The sequence below is a fragment of the Pseudophryne corroboree genome, chromosome 1 (assembly GCF_028390025.1).
Source record: "Pseudophryne corroboree isolate aPseCor3 chromosome 1, aPseCor3.hap2, whole genome shotgun sequence".
Lineage (NCBI taxonomy): Eukaryota > Metazoa > Chordata > Amphibia > Anura > Myobatrachidae > Pseudophryne > Pseudophryne corroboree.
The window spans coordinates 559,188,185-559,214,733 of NC_086444.1; the positions used below are offsets into that span (position 1 = coordinate 559,188,185).

Consider the following 26,549-nt stretch of genomic DNA (forward strand, 5'->3'; position numbering starts at 1 on the left):
GGTGTTTTAGACGCCTGGACAGGTACTAATTGGTTTGCCGGCCGTCTCATGTCGTCAACCGACCTTGCAGCGTGTTGACATTATCACGTAATTCCTTAAATAAGCCATCCATTCCGGTGTCGACTCCCTAGAGAGTGACATCACCATTACCGGCAATTGCTCCGCCTCCTCACCAACATCGTCCTCATACATGTCGACACACAAGTACCGACACACAGCACACACACAGGGAATGCTCTGATAGAGGACAGGACCCCACTAGCCCTTTGGGGAGACAGAGGGAGAGTTTGCCAGCACACACCAAAAACGCTATATTATACAGGGACAACCTTTATATAAGTGTTTTTCCCTTATAGCATTTTAATATATATATACATATCGCCAAATAAGTGCCCCCCCTCTCTGTTTTAACCCTGTTTCTGTAGTGCAGTGCAGGGGAGAGCCTGGGAGCCTTCCCACCAGCATTTCTGTGAGGGAAAATGGCGCTGTGTGCTGAGGAGAATAGGCCCCGCCCCCTTTTCGGCGGGCTTCTTCTCCCGTTTTTCTGAGACCTGGCAGGGGTTAAATACATCCATATAGCCTCCAGGGCAGAGGCGGATTGGCTATAGGGTTTACAGGGAAGATTCCCGGTGGGCCGACGCACCCGTGGGGCCTGTTTTGTTTGAGGACTTGTGGTCCTTTTTATAGACATAATGAATAAGATACAAAATAATTTGCATATATGAAAATGACTTTGCCACTTAGCCTGTGATTGCAGATGATCTAGTGTATGCTCTGTCTGCCTGCTTGGCTGACATATAAGATTGAGTGAATAGTGATTGGGATACGGTTGGTGTAATAAGCAAGAAAATATATCTTTCTAAAGAATGATATAGTTTCCTAAATTCTGAAGGTGTATCATATAATCTGCTCATAATATTTAATTTTATTTCTTTTTAACTTCCCCCTTGATGCTGGACATCCCCACTATCTGGAAAGTCTTGGGGGGGAGGGTTCTGCTGCCATGGCCCATGGCTAGACCATACACCTCTGGTGCTGCCCATGTGGGGCCACTAGTACAAATTTTTCCAGGGCTGTTTTTTGTTCCCAATCCACCCCTGCTCCAGGGGCTATATGTGATGTATTTTTAGCCAGAATAAGGTATTATACATTGCTGCCCAGGGCGCCCGCAGCAACGCCCTGCACCCTCCGTGACCGTTGGTGTGAAGTGTGTGACAACAATGGCGCACAGCTGCAGTGCTGTGCGCTACCTTCATGAAGACTGAAAAGCCTTCTGCCGCTGGTTTCTGGACCTTCAATCTTCAGCATCTGCAAGGGGGGTCGGCGGCGCGGCTCCGGGACGAACCCCAGGGTGAGACCTGTGTTCCGACTCCCTCTGGAGCTAATGGTGTCCAGTAGCCTAAGAAGCCAATCCATCCTGCACGCAGGTGAGTTGAACTTCTCTCCCCTAAGTCCCTCGATGCAGTGAGCCTGTTGCCAGCAGGACTCACTGAAAATAAGAAACCTAAAAACTTTTTCTAAGCAGCTCCTTAAGAGAGCCACCTAGATTGCACCCTGCTCGGACGGGCACAAAAACCTAACTGAGGCTTGGAGGAGGGTCATAGGGGGAGGAGCCAGTACACACCACCTGATCCTAAAGCTTTAGTTTTGTGCCCTGTCTCCTGCGGAGCCGCTAATCCCCATGGTCCTGACGGAGTCCCCAGCATCCACTTAGGACGTCAGAGAAATTTTAGTCAAATCATCATGCATAGGAGACCACAAATAGGTTGAACTCGATGGACAATTGTCTTTTTTCAACCTCAGATACTATGTTACTAGTACAGAGCGGTGTAACTGTGACACATGTGTCCTGACAAGCAGTATAGAAGCTATAGAAAAGTATATATAATATTACTGTATATCAGTACAGAGCGGTGAACCTGTGACCCATGTGTCCTGACAAGCAGTATAGAAGCTATAGAAAAGTATATATAATATTACTGTATATCAGTACAGAGCGGTGTAACTGTGACACATGTGTCCTGACAAGCAGTATAGAAGCTATAGAAAATAAGAAAAGTATATATATTATTGTATATATCAGTACAGACAGAGCGGTGTAACTGTGACCCATGTGTCCTGACAAGCAATATAGAAGCTATAGAAAAGTATATATAATATTACTGTATATCAGTACAGAGCAGTGTAACTGTGACACATGTGTCCTGACAAGCAGTATAGAAGCTATAGAAAAGTATATATATTATTGTATATATCAGTACAGAGCTGTGTAACTGTGACCCATGTGCATCCTGACAAGCAGTATAGAAGCTATAGAAAAGTATATATTATATACTGGTGGTCCCCAGTCCCCACATGGCAGCACACTGATCAGATATTTGCAGCACACTGAGCACAGATATGGAGCGTTTTCAGGCAGAGAACGTAGATATTTTCAGCACACTGAGCACAGATTATTTGCAGCACACTGAGCACAGATATTTGCAGCACACTGAGCACAGATTACGGAGCTTTTCAGGGAGAGAACGCAGCCACGTCAAGTGAAAATGGCGGCGACGCGCGGCTCCTTATATAGAATACGAATCTCGCGAGAATCTGACAGTGGGATGATGACGTTCGGGCGCGTTCTGGTTAACCGAGCAAGGCGGGAAGATCCGAGGCTGCCTTGGAACCGTGTAAAAATAAGATTTTAAACCTACCGGTAAATCTTTTTCTCCTAGTCCGTAGAGGATGCTGGGGACTCCGTAAGGACCATGGGGAATAGACGGGCTCCGCAGGAGACATGGGCACTATAAAGGAACTTTAGAATGGGTGTGCACTGGCTCCTCCCTCTATGCCCCTCCTCCAGACCTCAGTTAGATAAACTGTGCCCAGAGGAGACGGACAGTACGAGGAAAGGATTTTGTTAATCCAAGGGCAAGATTCACACCAGCCCACACCATCCACACCGTATAACCTGGAATATACGAACCAGTCAACAGTATGAAACAGAACAGCATCAGTCTAAGACTGAACAAAACTGTAACATAACCCTTATGCAAGCAAATAACTATATACAAGTCTTGCAGAATGTTGTCCGCACTGGGACGGGCGCCCAGCATCCTCTACGGCAGTGTTTCCCAACCACGGTCCTCAAGGCACACTAACAGTCCTGGTATTAGTGATATCCAGGCTTGAACACAGGTGACTTAATTAGTAGCTCAGTTATTTTGATTTAACCATCTGTGCTGAAGCCTGGATATCACTAAAACCTGCACTGTTGGTGTGCCTTGAGGACCGCGGTTGGGAATGCCTGCTCTACGGACTAGGAGAAAAAGATTTACCGGTAGGTTTAAAATCTTATTTTCTCTTACGTCCTAGAGGATGCTGGGGATTCCGTAAGGACCATGGGGATTATACCAAAGCTCCCAAACGTGCGGGAGAGTGCGGATGACTCTGCAGCACTGATTGAGCAAACATGAGGTCCTCCTCAGCCAGGGTATCAAACTTGTAGAATTTAGCAAAAGTATTTGAACCCGACCAAGTCGCCACTCGGCAAAGCTGTAATGCCGAGACGCCTCGGGCAGCCGCCCAAGAAGAGCCCACCTTCCTAGTGGAATGGGCCTTCACCGAATTAGGTAACAGCAATCCAGCCGTAGAATGAGCCTCCTGAATCGTGTTACAGATCCAGCGAGCAATAGTCTGCTTAGAAGCAGGAGCGCCAACCTTGTTGGGTGCATATAGGACAAAAAAAGACTCTGTTTTCCTTACCCTAGCCGTTCTGGCTACATAAATTTTCAAAGCCCTGACCACATCAAGGGACTCGGCCAGGTCCCTTGTAGCCACAGGCACCACAATAGGTTGGTTCATATGAAAAGAGGATAAATTGAGGCAAAAATTGAGGACGAGTTCGCAACTCAGCTCTGTCAACATGGAAAATCAGATAGGGGCTTTTGTGAGATAAAGCCGCCAACTCAGACACTCGCCTTGCAGACGCCAAGGCCAACAACATAACCACTTTCCAAGTGAGATATTTTAATTCCACGGTTTGAAGAGGCTCAAACCAATGAGACTTAAGGAACTGTAACACCACGTTAAGGTCCCATGGGGGGCACAAAAGGAGGCTGGATATTCAGCACTCCCTTCACAAAAGTCTGAACTTCTGGTAGAGAAGCCAATTCCTTCTAAAAGAAAATAGACAGAGCCGAAATCTGTACCTTAATGGAACCTAATTTTAGGCCCAAATTCACTCCAGTCTGTAGGAAGTGGAGAAAACGGCCCAGATGGAATTCTTCCGAAGGAGCATTCTTGGTCTCACACCAAGACACATACTTCCTCCAGGTACGGTGATAATGTTTCGCTGTCACCTCCTTCCTAGCCCTTATCAGAGTAGGAATTACCTCATCCGGAATGCCCTTTTCAGCTAGGATCCGGCGTTCAACCGCCATGCCGTCAAACGCAGCCGCGGTAAGTCTTGGAATAGACAGGGCCCCTATTGCAACAGGTCCTCTCTGAGAGGAAGAGGCCACGGATCTTCTGTGAGCATTTCCTGCAGCTCCGGATACCAGGCCCTTCGAGGCCAATCTGGAACAATGAGAATTGCCTGTACTCCTTTTCGTCTTATGATTCTCAATATTTTTGAGATGAGAGGAAGAGGAGGGAACACGTAGACTGACTGAAACACACACGGAGTCACCAGGGCGTCCACTGCTACCGCCTGAGGGTCCCTTGACCTGGCACAATACCTCGGGAGCTTCTTGTTGATGCGTGACGCCATCATGTCTATTTGAGGCAGTCCCCACTGACTTGCAATCTCTGCAAAGACTTCTTGGTGAAGTCCCCACTCTCCTGGATGGAGATCATGGCAGCTGAGGAAGTCTGCTTCCCAGTTGTCCACTCCCGGAATGAAGACTGCTGTCAGAGCGCTTACATGATTTTCCGCCCAGCGAAGAATTCTGGTGGCTTCCGCCATTGCCACCCTGCTCCTTGTTCCGCCTTGGCGGTTTACATGAGCCACAGCCGTGACGTTGTCTGACTGAATCAGAACCGGTAGGTCGCGAAGAAAATTCTCCGCTTGACGTAGGCCGTTGTATATGGCCCTCAATTCCAGTACGTAGATGTGTAGACAAGCCTCCTGGCTTGACCACAGACCCTGGAAGTTTCTTCCCTGTGTGACTGCTCCCCAGCCTCCGAGGCTCGCGTCCGTGGTCACCAGAACCCAGTCCTGAATGCCAAACCTGTGACCCTCTAGAAGGTGAGCACTCTGCAGCCACCACAAGAGAGATACCCTGGCCCTGGGGGACAGGCTGATCATCTGATGAATATGTAGATGTGACCCGGACCACTTGTCCAGAAGGTCCCACTGAAAGGTCCTCGCATGGAACCTGCCGAATGGAATGGCCTCGCAAGACACCACCATCTTTCCCAGAACTTGAGTGCATTTATGGACCGACACCCTTTTTGGCTTTAACAGGTCCCTGACCACGTTCTGGAGTTCCTGGGCCTTTTCCATCGGGAGAAAAACCCTTTTTCGTTCCGTATCCAGAATCATGCCTAAGATAGGCAAACGGGTCGTTGGAACCAACTGTGACTTTGGTAGATTGAGAATCCAGCAGTGCTGTTGCAACACCCTCAGGGAGAGTGATACGCTGTTCAGCAACTGTTCTCTCGATCTCGCTTTTATTAGGAGATCATCCAAGTACGGAATAATTGTGACACCCTGCTTGCACAGGAGCACCATCATTTCCGCCATTACCTTGGTGAAAATCCTTGGGCCGTGGAAAGCCCAAACGACAACGTCTGAAATTGGTAATGACAATCCTGTACAGCAAATCTCAGGAACGGCTGATGAGGAGGATATATGGGGACATGAAGGTATGCATCCTTTATGTCCAGGGACACCATATAATCCCTCCCCCCTCCAGGCTGGCGATGACCGCTCTGAGCGATTCCATCTTGAATTTGAACCTTTTCAAGTATAGGTTTAAGGATTTTAAATTCAGAATGGGTCTGACCGAACCGTCTGGTTTCGGTACCACAAACAGGGTTGAGTAGTACCCTGTCCCCTGTTGAAGCAGGGGAACTTTGACCACCACTTGTTGAAGACACAGTTTTTGAATTGCATTTAAAACTACTTCCCTCTCCGGGGAAGAAGCTGGTAGGGCCGATTTGAAAAACTGGCGAGGAGGCACCTCTTCGAATTCCAGCTGGTAACCCTGGGAAACAATGTCTATTGCCCAGGGATCCACCTGTGATTGAATCCAGACGTGGCTGAAAAGTCGAAGACGTGCCCCCACTGGGGCGGACTCCCTCAGCGGAGCCCCAGCGTCATGCGGTGGATTTTGTAGAAGCCGGGGAGGACTTCTGTTCCTGGGAACTCGCTGTAGTTGGCAGCTTTTTCCCCCTGCCCTTACCTCTGGCGAGAAAGGAAGATCCCCGTACTCTCTTGGATTTATGCGACCGAAAGGACTGCATCTGATAATGTGGCATTTTCTTTTGCTGTGAGGAAACATAAGGTAAAAAAGTGGATTTACTTGCAGTAGCTGTGGAAACCAGGTCCGTGAGACCTTCCCCAAATAATTCCTCACCCTTGTAAGGCAAAACCTCCATATGCTTCTTTGAGTCGGGACTTTTCAAGGAAATCTTTATCAAGGCAAAATCTTGTCATGTGCATGCCCCTTATTAAGAGCGTTGAACTTTTCTTCTGCAGTTAAACAACTACCACAGTAACGTGAGTCCATCAAATCAGCGAGAAAATGTGCAGGTCCCAATGCTTGATTATAGAGGTACAAAAATGTCTTCATGCTTGGTTTGTCGAGATTGAATTCCTTCAAACTATCCTCCAACTCTTTCCACACATGTATATCATTGGAGACAAAAAAAATTATGGGATTTAAATCAATGATTTTTTATTTAAATCGTGATTTAAATCAAGTTGATCTAAATCAGCACACCCTGTTATGCATAATTACTGATTGCTGCCTATAGAGCTGCCCTTACAAGGTTACTGTATCATGAATTTTGGCTCTCTACCCTTGGGGCTTTCCTATATATTTTGGGCCAAATGTATTGCGGTGTGATTTTGCACAAATGTGCGAGTTTAGCGCTAATCTCGTACATTTTGCAAAGTCGACCAATGTAATGGGATGCGGAAACATGCAAAATCGTATGTTTACTGCAGATTAAAAAAACGCAATTGCAAAACTCGTATCCAGATGTTTTGCCATTGCAAACATACAACTTGGGTAAAGTAATAGGAGTTCACAACTCGTACCTAAAACATTACCAAAAAATCGCCAATAAATAGTCCAGCTTCTGGCTGGCGAGATTGACAGAAGCATGTACAAATCAGTGAGATCCATGTATGCTTCTGTGTGTAAAAGTAAAGAAACAGTGAAAAATGAGTTAAAAAGAGTGTAGAGTCATATCTCCTTTCCCAGTCCCATTTATGATCTAAATTTGCACCTTGTAATGCAACTCGCATTACAAGGTGTGAATTTAACCAATAGGTTTCAGGTCTATTTTTTTGCCATATCTCGCAAGCAGGTTAAGTTTTTTACTAAAAACTTGCACTGCATTACATTTGCGAGTTGCGCCGCCAACTCGCACCTTCTCAAAGTGCGAGAAGGTGCAAGTTGGCTTGTGTGTAAAAAATCTCACACCATTATATCCAGCTCTAAATGTTTACATATATATAATTGCAAGGCGCCCTAACTTTTTACGCACCCAAACCTGATTACTGTGGGCGCAATATGTGCGATAACAGGGCTCACTTTAGAAAGGAGATTGGGCATGATATATCAATTGAATATCGCCTAAGTATTTAATCCGTTCTTACAGGTGTGATGGGCATTATTCTTCTCCACTATATCTAATTGCCTCAGCATCCTCCATTCTGTACTGGTAGGACATTCCAGTCTATCTCTGCTTATTATGGTGAAATTATAAAGATATTTTCAACCAGACCTAGCTGTCAAATCACCAGAAATTCTCCATGCATATACAGAATTTCCTCGATAACTCCAGGGACTTTCAGAAATACGAGTAAACGTCCCACTAACATAAACTCCACCAAGGATATTCATCCATGGGGTGGTATACGATCACTTCATCACATGGAATCACTTAAGGCGCATACACTATATATTCAAAATTGTAAGAAAAGTCAGCACATATCGCACCGTGTACCAATGTCCCAACCTGATACCAATGCAGTGCACGCTCCTGCGGGGTTGGTATCGCAAGAAAAAATAGACTGTGCAGGCAAGGAAATTTTGACTGTATTGTGTACAATCACCGTGTGTATAGTGAATATCAGTGGTTCGGGCCCCGGGGAGTTCAAGGGAAATCGCATAGTCAAAATTGCCATTTAGTCAAAATCTCACCGTATGTATGCACTTTTAGTGAGACTCTGCCTTTGGGCTAAAAGCTCAAGTGTAGTATCTGCTCTTATCAGTTTAATATCTGGTACGCCCCTGTCTGAGAGGCCATATATTAAATGGATTTTTAGAACAGGGAGATGGAAGAAGAGCTTGCTATGTCCACTCCATGCTTTGACCCAGTATTGCAGTACCTCCAGGACTGGTGCAAAACATAAGATAGTAGATTTGCTCATATCCAAACTTACATGGGGTACATGTATGGTATAGTGTCATAGATATTTAAAGAGGTCTTATCTATTTTATTCTTTATGGTTTCAGGTTTTGTCTGACATTCCCTATTCCTCCTTCAGGTATGGTTACTATTTTCTGATGTACGCTGTACGTGGAGCATCTCTTAGTCGCTGTCCCTCCTTAGGGGGGTTACTATCATCCTACGTACGTTACAGTACTAGTATTTATAATGTGATATCAGCCCATTTAATGTGAATACAATATATATATATATTTTCAAATATAATATACACAAGTGAAACTCCTTTGTTACGAGCTGTATACCGGGGTCTATTCCCTAATCCAGTGGTTCTCAAACTTTTTTGAACCACGGTGCCCTAGAGTATCAGAATTGTTTTTACGGCACCTCTATGCCAAAAGTTTTTCATTGAGAAATTTAGAAAAAATATAAAATTAAGTAAATTGTGTTTGTCATCCTTATGTAATACCCCATGGTTATTGTATTAAGGATAAAAAATGGGACCCTCTGTTTTTTTTCCCTCCCCACAAGTAGTGCTGCCTCAATCCAATCCCATGGCAGCATGTAGGGTGAACTTAAATTGATCCTGTCAGGCTAGGGGATAGGGAGTTTGGTGCCACCCCTAGGAAAAGTTTCCCCTTGGCCAGCAACAGAGGATTGAATGTTTGGATTGCAGGGCAGAGGAGTGCAGGGGCTGGCTGTTACCACAGGACCTCAGGCCAGTGGGAGAATGCAGACCCTGAGGCAGAAGCGGACCAAGCAGCAGCAGCAGCAGGAGGGATAAAAAGAAGCAGCTGAGGGAAGAGAGGGAACTCAGAGATGGGAAGTGTACCTGTGCAGGAGCAGCCATGTAGTTCAGAGAGACACCCGGATAAGAGCCTGCCTGTGAGGAGTGCAGTAATGTAGCCACCAGTAAGGCAGAGTGGGGTCTGGCAAGGAGAGTGGGTGACCAGCGGCCAGGAGGACAGAGATGGCAGAAGAGGTCTGAGAGTCAGCAGCTGTGGCACTGTCATGGAACTGCTGCAGTGTGAGGATCCCGGCTGCGTGGAGACAGTGCAAGGACCCAAGAGGACCTGTGTTGAGATATCCTGAAGGAGGCAGGCAATGCTGTGGACACCCCCCTTGCTGGCTGCAGGACCCCTTCAGCACTGCTATACACAGGCGGGCAGTTCGGAGGACCACATGTCAGCTTCTGAGAGGTCCCTGGGCTCTGAAGGACCCATTGCAGTGACCTGGACTCCTGGAGTAAAGCTGCAGGGTGGTGAGATACAATGTTTAATGCCCTTCCACTGCCAACTCAGGGGTAATTGTGATAGGACTAAGGGGGTAGACTCCCCATTTTGGTAAACAAATAAAAGGGATTAGGCTGCCCTCATCATTAGTGCCCCGGCTGCATAAATAAAAGGGGGTAGGCTCCTCATCTCTTATGGTGTTTTGAAATGTTAAAATGTGGTAAAACAAATGTATTCTGTGTTATGCTAAAGCAGTTATGCTGAAGTAAAGCACCCGTTGCTGTCAGATAATTAATAGAGTTGAACGCCTTAATGCAAAAGTGTATTGATGCAAATGTATGTCGTACAAATGCTAATGTGTTCAGGCCAAAGTTAATGGTTTAAAATGCAGACAGGTTAAAGTAAAGGTGTGCACACAAATGTTGAATGTGATGAAGCAAACATATTTTCTTATGCTAATGTTTTCACTATCTAAAATACAGGACTTGGTTATATTGTTTGTGCGTTTCTAATGCTGGACTCTGTATGCAAAGAGCTGTACTTGCAGAGACTTTGGAGCTAATAATTCAGAGTTGATCGCAGCAGTAAATTTGTTAGCAGTTGGGCAAAACTGTGGGGGTCATTCCGAGTTGATCGCTCGCTAGCTATTTTTTGCAGCGCTGCGATCAGATAGTCGCCGCCTATGGGGGAGTGTATTTTCGCTTTGCAAGTGTGCGAACGCTTGTGCAGCTGAGTGGTACAAAAAAGTTTTGTGCAGTTTCTGAGTAGGTCTGAACTTACTCAGTCGCTGTCATCACTTCAGCCTGTCCGGTCCCGGAATTGACGTCAGACACCCGCCATGCAAACGCTTGGACACGCCTGCGTTTTTCCAAACACTCACAGAAAACAGTCAGTTGACACCCATAAACGCCTTCTTCCTGTCAATCTTCTTGCGATCATTTGTGTGAATGGATTCTTTGCTAAATCCATCGCCCAGCACCGATCCCCTTTGTACCCGTACGATGCGCCTGCGCAATGCGGTGCATACGTATGCGCAGTTTTGCCGAGTTTTGACCTGATCGCAGCGCTGCAAAAAATAGCTCGCGTGCGATCAGGTCGGAATGACCCTCTATGTGCATGTTAGGTGTGGCAGATATAACATGTGCAGAGAGACTTAGATGTGGGTGGGTTATATTGTTTCTGTGCAGGGTAAATACTGCCTGCTTTATTTTTACACTGCAATTTAGATTTCAGTTTGAACACACCCCACCCAAATCTAACTCTCTGCATATTTTTTTGTTGTTTTTTAACTGTTTCATTATAGTTTTTTCAATAAAGGTTAATGAACAGACAGTACAGTAATCCTGACAGCCAATAAAGGTCAAACAGATATGATTGGACACTCCAAGGTAACGATCCTAACCTCTCTGCATATGTAATATCTGCCCCCCCCCCCCCTGCAGTGCACATGGTTTTGCCCAACTGCTAGCAAACTTGCTGCTGCAATCAACTCTGAATTACCCCCTTTATGCTTACACTTATGCTCTTTTAATGCCGGACTCTTTATGCTAAGAGCTACCCTTGCAAAAACTCATGCTAATGCTTATGCTCTATGGAGGTCATTCAGATTTGATCGCTGGGCTGGTAATTTTGCTGTCCTGCATTCAGATAGTCGCCGCATACATGGGGAGTGTATTTTCTCCGTACAAGTGTGCGATGCTATGTGTACGCCGAGCTGCTAAAAATCAGTGTGTGCAGTCTCTGTGCAGCCCAGGACTTACTCCTCCAGTGCGATCACATCAGACTGATCGGGGCCGGAGTTGACGTCAGACACCCTCTCTGAAAACGCTTGGGTACGCCTGCGTTTTTCCAAACACTCCCAGCAAATGGTAAGTTACCACCCACAAACGTCTTTCTCCTGTCAATCACCTTGCGAACGCCCATGTGAACATACTTTTCGCACCATCCCGTCGCTCACTGGCGATATCCCTTGTTGTTGCCCGACATGCATGCGCATTGTGGTGCATAGGCATTCGCTATTATGACCTGATTGCCCGCTGTGCAAAAACGCACAGTAGTGATCAGATCTGAATGACCCCCTATAAACGCTCGTTTTCCATTTTCCAAAGCATTGGACTGTGCACGTGAACTGTTTATATTGCAGGGAATGTATTTTCTAATTAAACTCTGAGTTAGGTCATTTAAACTGTTTCAGCATTGCCATTGCTAAATTGAAGTATCTTGTGGTGAGAAGTAAAGTTGCTACTTTGTTTGTTTTATGTATAAATAAAATGGAGTTGGATCCTGTGTTTGTGTGTGGTCATTGTGTCTGAGGGGTCTACCAGTTCTGCCTCTCTGACTTAACCGAACCTGTTTCAGTTACACCACACACTCAATTTTAAGTTACGGCACTGGATTTGTGGGTGTTACACTTAGGTTCAGTTACGACTACAAGGTGAGGGACAGGATTTGCTTCTGTTTATCCCCATATTTTATCATTGGCAGCCACTAGCACTGATTTTGCCTATTACATTGACCATAAATAATTTGATTTGGTACTGGACTACCAACCCAGGGTACCCCTGCAAGTGTCCCGAGGCACTCTGGAGTCTGGGGTGCCACAGCACACAGTTTGTGAACCACTACCCTAATCCATTTATGTTTTAGCCTGACAATACTCTAGGGGGTTGGGTATGTGTGACCGCCTGTCACAATACCGATCCAGGGATCCCGGCTGTTAGATGGCCGGCGGGGTGGGGGGGGGGGGGGGACACAAAGAAGCGCCTTGCAGGCTCGCTGTGCTCACCACACAGTGGGCTCAGTGGCACAGGTTCTATTCCCACTCTATGGGTTCGTCGATACTCACGAGTGGGAATAGTCCCTGTTGGTCGTCATGTCGACGGGTGGGATATTCAGAGGTAGGGATCCCGGCGTTGGTATTGTGACCGCTGGTCACATAACCACATCCCTATTCTAGATATGTGCACTATGGTTATTCTGTTAAGCATAGAGTGTGGTCTATTCTATAACAATGCAGGTCTCCGCTGGCACCCCTGTTTCTCTGACGTCCTAGTGGATGCTGGGGACTCCGTAAGGACCATGGGGAATAGACGGCTCCGCAGGAGACTGGGCACACTAAAAGAAAGATTTGGTACTACCTGGTGTGCACTGGCTCCTCCCTCTATGCCCCTCCTCCAGACCTCAGTTAGATTTCTGTGCCCGGCCGAGCTGGATGCACACTAGGGGCTCTCCTGAGCTCCTAGAAAGAAAGTATATGTTAGGTTTTTTATTTTACAGTGAGACCTGCTGGCAACAGGCTCACTGCAACGAGGGACTAAGGGGAGAAGAAGCGAACCTACCTGCTTGCAGCTAGCTTGGGCTTCTTAGGCTACAGGACACCATTAGCTCCAGAGGGATCGACCGCAGGACCCGTCCTTGGTGTTCGTTCCCGGAGCCGCGCCGCCGTCCCCCTTACAGAGCCAGAAGCATGAAGATGGTCCGGAAAATCGGCGGCAGAAGACTTCAGTCTTCAACAAGGTAGCGCACAGCACTGCAGCTGTGCGCCATTGCTCCTCATACACACTTCACACTCCGGTCACTGAGGGTGCAGGGCGCTGGGGGGGGCGCCCTGAGCAGCAATAAAAACACCTTGGCTGGCAAAATAATCACAATATATAGCCCCAGAGGCTATATATGTGATAATTACCCCTGCCAGAATCCATAAATAAGCGGGAGAAAAGTCCGCGAAAAAGGGGCGGAGCTATCTCCCTCAGCACACTGGGCGCCATTTTCTCTTCACAGTGCAGCTGGAAGACAGCTCCTCAGGCTCTCCCCTGTAGTTTTCAGGCTCAAAGGGTTAAAAAGAGAGGGGGGGCACTAAATTTAGGCACAATATTGTTTATACAAGCAGCTATTGGGGAAAATTCACTCAGTGATAGTGTTAATCCCTACGTTATATAGCGCTCTGGTGTGTGCTGGTATACTCTCTCTCTGTCTCCCCAAAGGGCTGTGTGGGGTCCTGTCCTCAGTCAGAGCATTCCCTGTGTGTGTGCGGTGTGTCGGTACGGCTGTGTCGACATGTTTGATGAGGAGACTTATGTGGAGGCGGAGCAGATGCCGATAAATGTGATGTCGCTCCCTGTGGGGCCGACACCAGAGTGGATGGATAGGTGGAAGGTATTAACCCACAGTGTCAACTCCTTACATAAAAGGCTGGATGACGTAACAGCTGTGGGACAGCCGGCTTCTCAGCCCGCGCCTGCCCAGGCGTCTCAAAGGCCATCAGGGGCTCAAAAAACGCCCGTTACCTCAGATGGCAGACACAGATGTCGACACGGAGTCTGACTCCAGTGTCGACGAGGTTGAGACATATACACAATCCACTAGGAACATCCATTGCATGATCTCGGCAATAAAAATTGTGTTACACATTCTGACATTAACCCAAGTACCACATAAAAGGGGTTTTATGTTTGGGGAGAAAAAGCAGCCGGTGTTTTGTTCCCCCATCAGATGAGTGAATGAAGTGTGTGAAGAAGCGTGGGTTCCCCCGATAAAAAAAATTACTGCTGGCGTACCCTTTCCCGCCAGAGGATAGGTCACGTTGGGAGATATCCCCTAGGGTGGATAAGGCGCTCACACGTTTGTCATAAAAGGTGGCACTGCCGTCTTAGGATACGGCCACTTTGAAGGAGCCTGCTGATAAAAAGCAGGAGGCTATCCTGAAGTCTGTATATACACACTCAGGTATTATACTGAGACCTGCAATTGCCTCAGCATGAATAGTGCTGCTGCAGCAGGGTCTGATACCCTGTCAGATAATATTAATACCCTAGACAGGGAGAATATGGTGCTAACATAGAGCATATTAAAGACGTAGTCTTATATATGAGGGATGCACAGAGGGATATTTGCCGGCTGGCGTCCAGAATAAATGCAAGGTCCATTCTGCCAGGAGGGTATTAGAGACCCGGCAGTGGACAGGTGATGCTGACTTTAAAAGGCACATGGAGATTCTGCCTTATAAGGGTGAGGAATTGTTTGGGGATGGTCTCTGGGACCTCGTATCCACAGCAACAGCTGGGAAGAAAAATTTCTACCTCAGGTTTCCTCACACCCTAAGGAAGCACTGTATTATCGGGTACAGTCCTTTCGGCTTCAGAAAAGCAAGGGGGCCAAAGGCGCTTCCTTTCTGCACAAGGGAAGAAGGAAAAAGCTGCACAGACAGCCAGTTCCCAGGATCAAAAATCTTCCCCCGCTTCCTCTGAGTCCACAGCATGACGCTGGGGCTCCACAGACAGGTGCGGTGGGGGCGCGTCTCGGGAACTTCAGGGACCAGTAGGCTTGCCCACAGGTGAATCACTGGGTTCTGCAAGTAGTATCACAGGGATACAAGCTGGAGTTCGAGGCGACTCCCCCTCGCCGTTACCTCACATCAGCCTTGCCGGCTGCCCTCGGATATAGGGAGTTAGTACTGGCGGCAATTCACAAGCTGTACTTCCGGCAGGTGAAATCAAGGTACCCCTCCTTCAACAAGGCCGGGGTTACTATTCCAAAAATGTTGTGGTACCGAAACCAGACGGTTCGGTGAGACCCATTCTAAATTTGAAATCCTTGAACACTTATATACGAAGGTTCAAGTTCAAAATGGAATCGCTCAGGGCGATTATTGCAAGCCTGGAGAATTTCAGGGTATCACTAGACATCAAGGATGCTTACCTGCATGTCCCTATTTACCCTCCTCACCAGGAGTACCTCAAAATTGTGGTACAGGATTGTCATTACCAATTCCATACGTTGCCGTTGGTCTGTCCCCGGCACCGAGGGTATTTACCAAGGTAATGGCCGAATGAATTATCCAGTACTTGGACAATCTCCTTATAAAGGCGAGATCCAGGGAGCAGTTGTTGTTAGAGTAGCACTATCTCGGGAAGTGCTACAACAGCACGACTGGATTCTGAATATTCCAAAGTCGCAGCTGGTTCCTACGACGCATCTACTGTTCCTGGGGATGGTTCTGGACACAGAACAGAAAAAAGTGTTTCTCCCGCAGGAGAAAGCTAAGGAACTGTCATCTCTAGTCAGAGGCCTCCTGAAACCAAAACAGGTGTCGGTGCATCACTGCACGCGAGTCCTGGGAAAATTGGTAGCTTCCTACGAAGCAATTCCATTCGGCAGGTTCCATGCAAGAACTTTTCAGAGGGACCTCTTGGACGGGATCGCATCTTCAGATGCATCGGCTGATAACCCTGTCTCCAAGGACCAGGGTGTCTCTGGTGTGGTGGCTGCAGAGTGCTCATCTTCTAGAGGGCCGCAGATTCGGCATACAGGACTGGGTCCTGGTGACCACGGATGCCAGCCTTCGAGGCTGGGGGGCAGTCACACAGGGAAGAAATTTCCAAGGACTTTGGTCAAGTCAGGAGTCGTCCCTACACATAAATATTCTGGAACTGAGGGCCATTTACAATGCCCTAAGTCAGGCAAGACCCCTGCTTCAAAACCAGCCGGTACTGATCCAATCAGACATCACGGCAGTCGCCCATGTAAACCGACAGGGCGGCACAAGAAGCAGGATGGCGTGGCAGAAGCCACAGGGATTCTCCGATGGGCGGAAAATCACGTCTTAGCACTGTCAGCAGTGTTCATTCCGGGAGTGGACAACTGGGAAGCAGACTTCCTCAGCAGACACAACCTACACCCGGGAGAGTGGGGACTTCATCCAGAAGTCTTCAAACTGTTGGTAAACCGTTGGGAAAGGCCACAGGTGGACATGATGGCGTCCCGCCTCAACAAAAAGCTAAAGAGATATTGCGCCAGGTCAAGGGACCCTCAGGCGATAGCTGTGGACGCTCTAGTGACACCGTGGGTGTACCAGTCGGTTTATGTGTTCCCTTCTCTGCCTCTCATACCAAAGGTACTGAGAATAATAAGAAGGCGAGGAGTAAGAACGATACTCGTGGTTCCGGATTGGCCAAGAAGAGCTTGGTACCCAGAGCTTCAAGAAATGATATCAGAGGACCCATGGCCTCTACCGCTCAGACAGGATCTGCTACAGCAGGGGCCCTGTCTGTTCCAAGACTTCCCGCGGCTGCGTTTGACGGCATGGCGGTTGAATTCCGGATCCTAAAGGAAAAGGGCATTCCGGAGGAAGTCATTCCTACGCTGATAAAAGCCAGGAAAGAAGTAACCGCAAACCATTATCACCGCATTTGGCGAAAATATGTTGCGTGGTGTGAGGCCAGGAAGGCCCCTACAGAGGAATTTCAGCTGGGTCGTTTTCTGCACTTCCTACAGTCAGGAGTGACTATGGGCCTAAAATTGGGTTCCATTAAGGTCCAGATTTCGGCTCTGTCGATTTTCTTCCAGAAAGAACTGGCTTCACTGCCTGAAGTTCAGACTTTTGTAAAGGGAGTGCTTCATATTCAGCCCCCTTTTGTGCCTCCTGTGGCACCTTGGGATCTCAATGTGGTGTTGAGTTTCCTAAAATCACATTGGTTTGAACCACTTAAAACCGTGGATCTCAAATATCTCACGTGGAAAGTGGTCATGTTATTGGCCTTGGCTTCGGCCAGGCGTGTGTCAGAATTGGCGGCTTTGTCATGTAAAAGCCCTTATCTGATTTTTCATATGGATAGGGCAGAATTGAGGACTCGTCCCCAGTTTCTCCCTAAGGTGGTATCAGCTTTTCACTTGAACCAACCTATTGTAGTGCCTGCGGCTACTAAGGACTTGGAGGATTCCAAGTTACTGGACGTAGTCAGGGCCTTGAAAATTTATGTTTCCAGGACGGCTGGAGTCAGGAAAACTGACTCGCTTTTTATCCTGTATGCACCCAACAAAATAGGTGCTCCTGCTTCTAAGCAGACTATTGTTTGCTGGATTTGTAGCACAATTCAGCTGGCGCATTCTGCGGCTGGATTGCCGCATCCTAAATCAGTGAAAGCCCATTCCACGAGGAAGGTGGGCTCATCTTGGGCGGCTGCCCGAGGGGTCTCGGCTTTACAACTTTGCCGAGCTGCTACTTGGTCAGGGGCAAACACGTTTGCTAAATTCTACAAATTTGATACCCTGGCTGAGGAGGACCTTGAGTTCTCTCATTCAGTGCTGCAGAGTCATCCGCACTCTCCCGCCCGTTTGGGAGCTTTGGTATAATCCCCATGGTCCTTACGGAGTCCCCAGCATCCACTAGGGCGTCAGAGAAAATAAGATTTTACTCACCGGTAAATCTATTTCTCGTAGTCCGTAGTGGATGCTGGGCGCCCATCCCAAGTGCGGATTGTCTGCAATACTTGTATATAGTTATTGCCTAACTAAAGGGTTATTGTTGAGCCATCTGTTGAGAGGCTCAGTTGTATTTCATACTGTTAACTGGGTTAAATATCACGAGTTATACGGTGTGATTGGTGTGGCTGGTATGAGTCTTACCCGGGATTCAAAATCCTTCCTTATTGTGTCAGCTCTTCCGGGCACAGTATCCTAACTGAGGTCTGGAGGAGGGGCATAGAGGGAGGAGCCAGTGCACACCAGGTAGTACCAAATCTTTCTTTTAGTGTGCCCAGTCTCCTGCGGAGCCGTCTATTCCCCATGGTCCTTACGGAGTCCCCAGCATCCACTACGGACTACGAGAAATAGATTTACCGGTGAGTAAAATTTTATTTTTGCTCTAAAACTTTTATCAGTTTGTCTACACAGGACGCTTTTCTACTTGATAGTTCCAGTCCAATGATTCAGAGCACACCGTGGGTACTAGCTGCACCAAGACTCTTATACTATCTATGGCCTCAAGGTGCTTCAGTCGAACAGGTTCAAAATAGATCAGTTCCTCTACAAAGGTCCACGTCCTCTTTTATTTTCCTTAATGGAAGTTGCCAGGACTATTCTGGCATATTATCCTGCTGCCTGGTACATTATTATATGGGTATCTTTGCTGGCTTGAATATTATGTGGGTATCTTTGCTGCTTGCTATATTACAATGTGGGTGTCCTATTTTCTGGTATATTATTAGGTTAGTGCCCTGCTACCTGGTATATTATTATAAGGATACATTTGCTGGCTGGTATATTATCTTGCTGCCTGGTATATTATTATATGGGTATATTTACTGACTGGTATATTATGTGGGTATCTTTGCTGTTTGGTATATTATAATGTAGGCGTCCTGCTGTCTGGTATATTATCATGTTGGTATCCTGCTGACTGATATATTATCATGTGGTCATCCTGCTGGCTGGTATATAATCATGTGGGTGTCCAGCTGCCTGCTATATTATTATATGGGTATCTTTGCTGGCTGGTATATTATCATGTGGGTTTCCTGCTGCCTGCTATATTATTAAATGGATATCTTTGCTGGCTGGTATATTATGTGGTTATCTTTGCTGGCTGGTATATTATCATGTGGGTGTCATGCTGGCTGGTATATTATCATGTGAGTGTCCTGCTGCCTGGTATATTATGATATGGGTATCTTTGCTGGCTGGTACAGTATATTATCATGTTGGCGTCATACTGGCTGATACATTATATGGGTGTCCTGCTGGCTTGTATTTTATTATATGGGTGTGCTACTGCCCAGTATATTATTATATTATTATATTGGTACATTTGCTGGCTGGTATATTATCATGTGGATGTACTACTACCTGGTATATTATTATATGGGTTTCTTTGCTGGCTGGTATATTATTATGTAGGCGTCCTGCTGCCTGGTATATTATAATGTTGGTATTCTGCTGGCTGGTATATTATCATGTGGGCATCCTGCTGGCTCATATATTATCGTGGGTGTCCTGCTGCCTGGTATATCATTATATGGGTATCTTTGCTGGCTGGTACAGTATATTATCATGTTGGTATTCTGCTGGCTGGTATATTATCATGTGGGCATCCTGCTGGCTCATATATTATCGTGGGTGTCCTGCTGCCTGGTATATTATTATATGGGTATCTTTGCTGGCTGGTACAGTATATTATCATGTTGGCATCATACTGGCTGATACATTATGTGGGTGTCCTGCTGGCTTGTATATTATGTTAATATTCAGCTGGCTGGTATATTATCATGTTGGTATCCTGCTGCCTGGTATATTATTATATGGGTATCTTTGCTGGCTGGTATATTATCATGTAGTGGTCCTGCTGCCTGCTAGCGAGGTCTTCTGTCTTCTGTACATGCAGGTCAATTTTGGCTATGTTGTTGACATAAGGTGCATATCGTTCAGTGTGTTCGCTATGAACAACGAAAGACCCCCATGAAATGCCTATACAGTAGCTGAAAAACCCAGAGTATCACATGACTCCTGTATATCTTTGGTCTTTTGTAAAAAATTGCTCAATATAATATTCCGGGACTCCAGAAGTCGGATGCAAGGGAAATCGGTCAACGATATCGCTCATGGAGCGTATTGTCTGGTGTGTACCCAGCTTTAAATTTATACCTTTGTAAGGAAATGGAAATTTGATAGGAATATCTAAAGATAAGCATCTTTAGATTTTTCATAGATGCTACTTTGAAACTTTACAAATGACTGAAACAGTAATCATGTGAAGCTGCATATATATTGCTCATTTTTAGTAATGTAGCATCTAACATTTAGTCAGTTTCATTTTATATTCTCAAAGGATTTATGAAACATTTTTATTTATAAATCTTAAGGAATGATGTTTAAAATCTATCTTTAGGATCTTATGGTAATATCCAGTGTTTCTGTACACTTGCATACTGCTTTAAAGCATTTTACTTACATTATTTGAGACATCAGGTACAGTGCCTGTACTGTTTACTTTCATTGTAGTTTGTGCCGTTCTCCACTGAGTGGCAGCAGACACATTTCTATAAATGTTTTATACACATGCCTGAGGGGTCTGTTTATTAATGTTATTTTTCCTATAAAAAACCTCACCATTTTCACATTATTTTAGTATCACTCAAGTGTGTTAAAGAGCTTTTGAAGCAGTTTTCGTAAAAAAAAACTGCTCCAAATCCTTTCATTCACTTTTTTTAGTACTTATAATCAGAAATGCAATCTGGGCAAATTTACTTTAAAAAAATGTACTTCTACACAGCTTTCTCTGCTCCCAGGAAGAGAAAGCTGTGCGGGGACAGTGGCAAACGCAGGATTTGCATGGGGGAGTTTACAGAACTGGGTGGAGCCAATCACGGGGGTGGGGACTGAGGTGACCCAGTATATGCTGGGTCCGTAAAACTAATGTGTGTGTGTGTGTGTGTGTGTGTGTGTGTGTGTGTGTGTGTGTGTGTGTGTGTGTGTATATATATATATATATATATATATATATGCACAAATACGGAAAGGAGGAAGCGGCACTCGGCGTGCTGAAACAGGCAAAAAGTGTATTCAACAACACATCTACAGGACCTGTAGATGTGTTGTGAATACACTTTTTGCCTGTTTAAAGACGCAGAGTGCCGCTTCCTCCTTTCCGTATTTGTAAGTATTTGTTTCAAGAGGGCACCGGTGCTTACTGTGGCCATCAGTGGGAGTACCGATCCACCTCCATATATATATATATATATATACACACACATATATATACCGTATATACACACACACACATATATATATATATATATATATATATATATCTACACATATATATACCGTATATACATATATATATATATACATATACACATATACATAGCATATTAAACATGCATACATATATATATATATATATATATATACATATACATACATACAGTACACGTCTACTGTATATACACATGTATATATATCATATGTGTGTGTGTGTGTGTTTATATGTATGTATGTATGTATGTATATACATGTGTATATATGTATGTACATGGATATATATGTACTATAATTAAAATAAACTTTTATTAAGCACTTACAAGTGCCACCAGGAAGACAGCAGGCTGCAGAGGACGCTAGACAGCCATTAATAATACTCATGCAGCTAAAAAAAAAAAAATTTTTTTTTTTTGGTGGAGGGCGGTTTCTGGGTGCTCGGAAATCCCCCTGGGTGCGCCACTGGGGGACTGGGCTCCGGGGATCAGCTCTGTGTGTATGATGGATAAACAGGCTGATCACAGTTAAGAAATAAATGTAAAAAAGTATATATAAAAAAAACAAAACATACTTACCAGTGCTAGGAGCTGGCGATCGGTGCTCAGGTGCGGGCTGCCAGTCATTTGATCCTCCTGTGCGCTGCTGTAAAGTGATACTACAAAATGGCATCTCATTTTTCAGCACTGGGGTCACAGCAGTGAACAGCAGTGCCCTGCAAGCGCACCTATAACCAGCTCCTGTGACTAGTAAGTATAACAGTGGGGGGGTCTCTGTGCGGGCGGGAGCTAGTCACGACAGGGATGGGTATGTGGCATTAGTGCCGACGCGGAGACGCATGCTCAGCAGGAACTCGGGGTATCTTTTCAGAAAAATACCCTTATACTGCTGGGGGGGGCATTCACAGGGACAGAGCTTTCTTGCAAGCTCTGTCCTTGCATGCAAATATTGATACATCCATGCAATGTATACAATAATCGCATTGCAAGTTTGGACAATTTTATCACATTCCATCCTCATCTGAAGATACGGATGGTGATAAATCGGCCCCTGAGTCTTTTGATGCAATTATTATTACTGGGACTCATAGTTTAACTTTTATCTTTTAAGGGAATATAGGTTGACTATCCCATATCCCAATATTCTGAAATATGGAATATTCCGAAATACATATTTTTTTGAGTGAGACTGAGATGGTGAAACCTTTGTTTTCTGATGTCTCAATGTACACAAACTTTGTTTAATACACAAAGTTATTATACATATTGTATTAAATGACCTTCAGGCTGTGTGTATAAAGAGTATATGAAACTTAAATGCATTCTGTTCTTAGACTAAAGGGCCCCATTCACTAGAACGATATGTCTGAGGCTGAAGTCAGAGGCGATTTCCCTTGAACTCTTCCGGGAGCTTCCCGGGAGTGGTTCCATACGATTCCAAATGATTGGGTACATGTGTGACTCTTTTTGCATGCGATATATCGCCAGCGATATGTCACGTGGCGACATATCGCAGGCGATTTATCGCAATGCATTCACATGTATCATAAGATATATCTGATGGGCTGGTTTAGGGTGCTAGGGGAGCTGGCCCAAAGGCATATTATAACTAGCAGCAGCCATTAGCCCTGTGGACACTACAGCTATAGAATATGTGATTGGCTGGATTGGTGCTAGGGGGGTGGGCTAAATAGGCATATAAATAGCAGCAGCCATTTTAGTCATGTGCACACTGCTGCTCTGTGATTAGTGAGGCTGGTTTATACCTTCCGAGCGTTCCACATTGCTAGTGTGCTTTGATTTGTTTGTTTTTTCTGAACAAAGTGCTCTTTATCCTGTTCTGTGATGGATTCCTACAGGTATCAACTTCTGTTAGCCTATGGCTATCTGAAGCTGAAACGTGACAGGGATCTGAAATGGAAGAGGCAGAGGTCTGTTTGGAGCAAGGAGTGGCTGATGAAGAGGGGTACTCTCTCTCACATGTCGCTCCTGACCGAGATTAGGGAGAACAACCCCGAGGACTATTGGAACTACCTGCGAATGGATGACTCTACCTTCCAGGAGTTGTTGGGCCTTGTGACTCCCTACATCGAGAGGCAGGACACCAAGATGTGGAGGGCCATCACTGCTGAAAAGAGGCTGACTGCTACGCTGAGGTTCCAGGCTACAGGGCGGTCGTTGGAGGACATGAAGTTCGGGACCCTCATCTCCCCCCAGGCTTTGGGTTGGATAATCCCTGACACCTGCAAGGCCATTGTGAAGGTGCTGCAGGACCAGTATTTAAAGGTAAATAAAATACACACCACACCTGTTTAGTTACTTTTAAACTGTTTATAGAAAAAAAGTGTTTTTTGTTTTTTTTTAACCAACTGTGCAAATTTATGCAATTATTTGCCAACATGGCACATAGAACTTTATGCAATTATTTGCCAACATGGCACATAGAACTTTATGCAATTATTTGCCAACATGGCACATAGAACTTTATGCAATTAGTTGCCAACATGGAACATAGAACTTTATGCAATTAGTTGCCAACATGGCACATAAAAATGTAAAGAAACAGCATATCACAATTTGTGAGAGGACGGCGGTTGAATAGTACGACATCATCACGGAGTTTGGATTTTCGTGCTTTGTTCAGCATCTTTAAATTGAGACGCTGAATCTGCTCCGCTTGACCCGGGGGTAGGTTTCACATTGCAGATGCCATAAATTCCCCAAATTTGGAGTAGTGGCTGGGAGGGGAGGGGGGGCAGGGCAAGTCTTGACTTTATTTCCTCGAATGTGAGGTCTTCGGCCTCCTGGGTGGTGTTTTTTTTGGGGGGGCTTCTCTTCCGGGGGCGCGGTGGAGGAGCTTGTTCTGCAGAGGTATCAGGGGTAGCAGGTGTTTCAGGGGTAGGAACTTGGGGCTGGGATTCCTCCGTATCCTGGATGCTGCTGAGGTCTGGGGTGGCGGGAATCTCCACACTTCCAATCTGTAGTAGATTTAAAAAAATACACTGTTGAAATACATGTTTTAATTTTTTATTTCTATTTTTTTTATAGCTCCCTGCAAGTACATCAGAATGGCAAGCCGTGGCAGAGGAGTTTGCCACTACCTGGCATTTTCCAACTGTGGAGGAGTGATAGATGGCACATCCGTATCAACCAGTACCGGATCTTGCCATGGGCAAGCAGGACTTTTGCCCAGGGCACCGCCTTCCGGAGGGTGCCGGCGCCATCCGGGGGGTGCCGCACCATGGCAAGATCCACTACTGCTGTGCCCTCCGCTGCCCGCTGTGTCCCCCGGCTGTGTTCCCCTGTGAAGGGAACTAGACGCGTAGCATCTAGTTTCCCTTCATGGAGAGGACCTTTGCTGTGCGGTGCACGATGACGTCATCGCGCACCGCTCAGCATTTCAGCGGCGCTACTACTGTACAGGTGGCATAACTGACCACGCCCCCTGTACGAAGCCACGCCCCTATGCACTGCCCGGGGCGCAAAAAGGGTTCGAACTGGCCCTGGTATCAACCCTCCTGCAAACAGCGGATCCCTTTATTATAATTATAAAGGGTATTTCAGCATCGTGCTGATGGCAGTGGTGAATGCCAACTATGAATTCATCTTCATTGACGTTGACAAAAACGGACGTGCATCAGACGGTGGGTCGCTGAAGAATATCACCTTCTACAAGCGGCTCACTACAAAGACCCTGAACTTGCCATCTAGGGAGCAAACCCAGCACGGCCTCAATTTTGTTTTCGTGGCTGATGAGGCATTCACACTCCACAAGAACATTATGAAGCCATACCCCCAAAGGCACCTGACAAGGGAGAAGCGTATCTACAATTATAGGCTATCCCGGGCACGACGAATTGTAAAGAACACTTTTGGCATCTTGTCTAGCCGCTTCCGCATATTCCTAACGGCTATCAATTTGCATGTGGAGAAGATAGATTGGGTGGTGACTGCGTGCTATGTCCTGCATAACTATTTGTGCAGCAAAACCACCCAGCATAGGATACTGCCCAGAGAAGCGCCAGGAGACCCAGACCCTGAACACCCAGAAAATACTTCACCATTTCCCTCTGTGGAACCACCTCCACTCCATTTTAGGGCGAGTCTATGGGCAAAACAGATCAGTGATGAGTACCTGGCCTATTTTAACGGGGCAGTCGATTGGCAAGAGGCCCACATTTAATTAGTGTACTGTGTTGCAGAGCCGGCCCTAACCAATATGATGCCCTAGGCAAGATTTTGGCTGGTGCCCCCTAGCACCACCGCTGGTTCCGCCTCTGACCTTGCACCTCTTTCCCAGCACCATCACCCCTCACCCATAGCAGTCCTTATTTTGGTGTTTGTACCCCCTATATTTTAAATAGGAACAGTTTGCACATTTGGTGCACAGCCCAAAAAGGGGTGTGTTTTTGCTGGCAAGAGGCATGGCCACACAATAGTAACCCCAATTCCAATTACGCCACACAGTACTGCACCTTTATTCACATTTGATCATGTGATAGTGTCCATAATTCATATTACATCCCACAGTAGTATCACTTTAGCTTAAACGTTACTCCTCACAGTATAGCCCCTTATTCACATTACATCACACTGAATTGCTTTTTATTCACATTACACCACAACATATTGCTCTTTATTCACATTAGATGACACAGTAGTGCCCTTTCTATACGCAACGTCACATAGTAGAGCATACCTCCCAACATGACCCTCTCCAGGAGGGACACAATGCTCTACTTCTGGACTTTTCTCTTAATTTATGATTGCCGGTACCTGTATTGAACTAGTTAATGGATAAGAAAGGTGTTGCAGCACAGGTGATGGCAATCATACATTAAAAGAAAAGTCCAAGAGCAGAGCATTCTGTCCCTCCTGGAGAAGGTCATGTTGGGAGGTATGGTAGAGCACCTTATACACATAATGCCACACATTAGTAATGCATTTATACACATAGGCCCTCATTCCGAGTTGTTCGCTCGGTAAAAATCTTCGCATCGCAGCGATTTTCCGCTTAATGCGCATGCGCAATGTCCGCACTGCGACTGCGCCAAGTAAATTTGCTATGCACTTAGGAATTTTACTCACTGCATTTTCATCGTTCTGGCGATCGTAATGTGATTGACAGGAAATGGGTGTTACTGGGCGGAAACAGGCCGTTTTATGGGCGTGTGGGAAA

At 46.0% G+C, this 26,549-nt stretch overlaps 1 protein-coding gene and 1 non-coding gene across 2 annotated transcripts in view; one reads left to right on the plus strand and one right to left on the minus strand.

Moving 5' to 3' along the window:
* TMEM38B (transmembrane protein 38B) overlaps positions 1-9,654 on the minus strand; it is a 272,063-nt gene extending 262,409 nt beyond the window's left edge. Inside the window, exon 1 of the mRNA XM_063914142.1 lies at positions 9,443-9,654. Within this exon, the coding sequence (XP_063770212.1) occupies positions 9,443-9,623 (181 nt within the window). The 5' untranslated portion in view covers positions 9,624-9,654. The remainder of the gene's footprint in view (positions 1-9,442) is intronic.
* LOC134960212 (U2 spliceosomal RNA) lies at positions 8,381-8,573 on the plus strand. Its single transcript, XR_010187720.1, has one exon. It is a non-coding gene; the product is annotated as a U2 spliceosomal RNA (small nuclear RNA).
* Positions 9,655-26,549: the final 16,895 nt, after the last annotated feature.